We start from the raw sequence: 2,607 nt of genomic DNA on the forward strand, positions 1-2,607 counted from the left end.
GCTCTGACTTTAGTCACCAAGTGTCCTGCGTTCACATTACGTGGAATCTCCTCCACACCTTCAGCAGAACCATTGGAGCTGAGTGGATACAGGATTACTGGAGCGTTGTCGTTATGATCCAGAATGAACACATTCACTGTGACGTTGCTGCTGAGTGACGGAGTCCCAGAATCAGTGGCGACAACTTGGAACTGGAAAGTCTTCAGAGTTTCAAAGTCAAAACTCTTTAACGCTGCTATTTGTCCATTTTCTGAGTTGATGTTTAAAAATGTTGTCACATCATCTCTACTCCCGTCTCTCACAATATGATAAAAAATTGCTGCATTTTCGTTCATATCAATGTCCACCGCACTTACAGAAAATATTGTTCCACCAGCAGCATTATTTTCTGATAAATAAAACTGCAATGGACTTTTTGCGAAACGAGGACTGTTGTCATTCACATCGGAAACTTGAATACTGAGTGTTTTCACCGTAGATAATGGTGGGTTACCACAATCACTGGCTTGTATTAATATTTCGTACATAGAAACCTTCTCTCTATCTAAATGTTCTTTTGTAACAAGTGAATATATGTTTTCCTTATAGGACGGCTTCAATTCAAAAGGTACATCATTAAGAATATGTGAAATAATCTTTCCATTAACACCCGAGTCTTTATCAGTTACACTAATAAGGGAAATCGCTGTCCCAGGTTTTGAATCTTCTGATATTGTATTTGACAGAGATGTGACATCTATATTTGGAGAGTTATCGTTTACATCTTTTATTTTCACAACCACTCTACATCTACCTGTTAGAGGAGGCGTTCCCTTGTCTGATGCTTCAATGTCAATTTTGTAGATTTCAGACTCCTCAAAGTCCAATACTGCTTTTAATTTGATTTGACCTGTTAACTTTTCTAATTCAAATATGTTGTAAATTTTAGGTGCCAGTGTGTTAGCAATGCTGTATTCAATTTCTCCATTTGTTCCCTCATCTGGATCTGTTGCATTAACTCTTGTAACAATAGTTCCTACTAAAGCATTTTCGTATATTTGTATTTGGTAAACGTCCTGACTGAAGGACGGACGGTTGTCATTGCTGTCAAGAACAGTGACTGAAACATTAAGTATCCCTGTTCTCGGAGGTTTTCCTCCATCTTTTGCTGTAACAAATAATACAAGCTTCTTATATTGTTCTCGGTCTAGAGGCTTCTTTAGCACTAAAAATGGTATTTTGTCGTCATCGCTCTGACTTAGATCTATATCAAAATAGTCATTTGATGATAACGCGTATGATCGTATTGAATTCACTCCTGCATCGGGGTCACGGGCCATTGGCAGCTGAAATCGTGTGCCTACGGCAGTATGTTCAGCTATTTGAAAATGTTGCTTTGCTTTTGTAAAATTTGGGGAGTGATCATTGATATCCGTAATTTCAACAGCAACGTAGTGCATCTCCAACGGATTTTCAACAATAATTTTAAGCTCTACGAGGCATGCGCCTTCACCATGACAAAGCTTCTCTCTGTCAAATTTTCTACGAACCTGTAATGCTCCGTTATCCAAATTAACATCAAACAATGTGTTTTCGGATCCAGAAGCAAGCCGTAGCCGTCGATCCGTTAAATGTGATTTCTCCAGACCAAGATCCTTCGCAATATTTCCAATGACGGTYCCCTCTTTAACCTCCTCCGGAACTGAGTACCTCAGTTGAGCCGCAGCCTGCTTCGCGAAAATCAGCAGAAGATGTAAAACAAAAACACGCCGACGGCAGTCACTCGATCGTTTCCAGTTTCCCATCGTTATTTAGCCTCACATGCGCTCCTGGTGTTGCATTTGTGACAATTATTATGTTCTATATCAAATCCCGACACGGATTCTTAAATCTCCCGTTCTTTCATCAACAGTGCCCTTCGTGGTGAAGAGCAAACAAAAGGCTTGGTCTCATAAGGGAATCTCTGCGGTGATATGGTTATATTGCAACGACACCTTGTGGACCAGCATAGTTTTTTGTATCTATGGATATTGCAAACTAATATAGCTTTGTTTTCTTTCCTTTCGTTAAATAAACACAGTGAGGCATAAAGTGAACATTGAAATACATCAATCATTAAACATACATCATTGCGGGTGAATTTTTGTGAAGTGTGACCTTAACAGCTTCCTTATGCGCTTTAGAGAAATGACAACACAAAAAACATCGAGGACACAGTGTGTTATGTAAAATATTTTGCTCAAACCAAATCTATGTACACTACTGTTTTTCTCTCCAACACTGTTTTCCATAAAGGCAATGGAACTCAGAACCACGGACAGTTAATCATGCTATTTCCACGCTCTACCCGGTGAACCTAAATATGTTCTGTTAAAGCATTGCAATGTCTTAACCTTTCTTGAAACTAGCTACATTATTTAGAAAATGATAGGAAATATGAGTGTATGATAAAATGTATGCTTACACATTTCTAAAAAAAATAAAAAAAATACTAACTTAAGCGTTCTGTGGGGAATTAGATGGATTTCATCAAGCAAGATCTAAAGAATAAGTGGACTGATAGAGATTTTTTGGTATTATCATTTTGTTGTTACTTTAGTTCATATTCAGGTTAAAGTGTTCTCTTGT

At 38.1% G+C, this 2,607-nt stretch overlaps 1 protein-coding gene across 1 annotated transcript in view; it reads right to left on the reverse strand.

Annotated features, from left to right (window-relative positions):
* LOC108166628 (protocadherin beta-9-like) overlaps nucleotides 1–2,607 on the reverse strand; it is a 14,865-nt gene that overhangs the window by 2,108 nt on the left and 10,150 nt on the right. Inside the window, exons 4-5 of the mRNA XM_017307032.1 lie at nucleotides 1,530–1,706; nucleotides 18–200 (exon numbers count right to left, since the gene is read on the reverse strand). Coding sequence (XP_017162521.1) covers nucleotides 18–200; nucleotides 1,530–1,706 — 360 coding nt within the window. The remainder of the gene's footprint in view (nucleotides 1–17; nucleotides 201–1,529; nucleotides 1,707–2,607) is intronic.

This window comes from Poecilia reticulata, linkage group LG10 (assembly GCF_000633615.1).
Source record: "Poecilia reticulata strain Guanapo linkage group LG10, Guppy_female_1.0+MT, whole genome shotgun sequence".
NCBI lineage: Eukaryota > Metazoa > Chordata > Actinopteri > Cyprinodontiformes > Poeciliidae > Poecilia > Poecilia reticulata.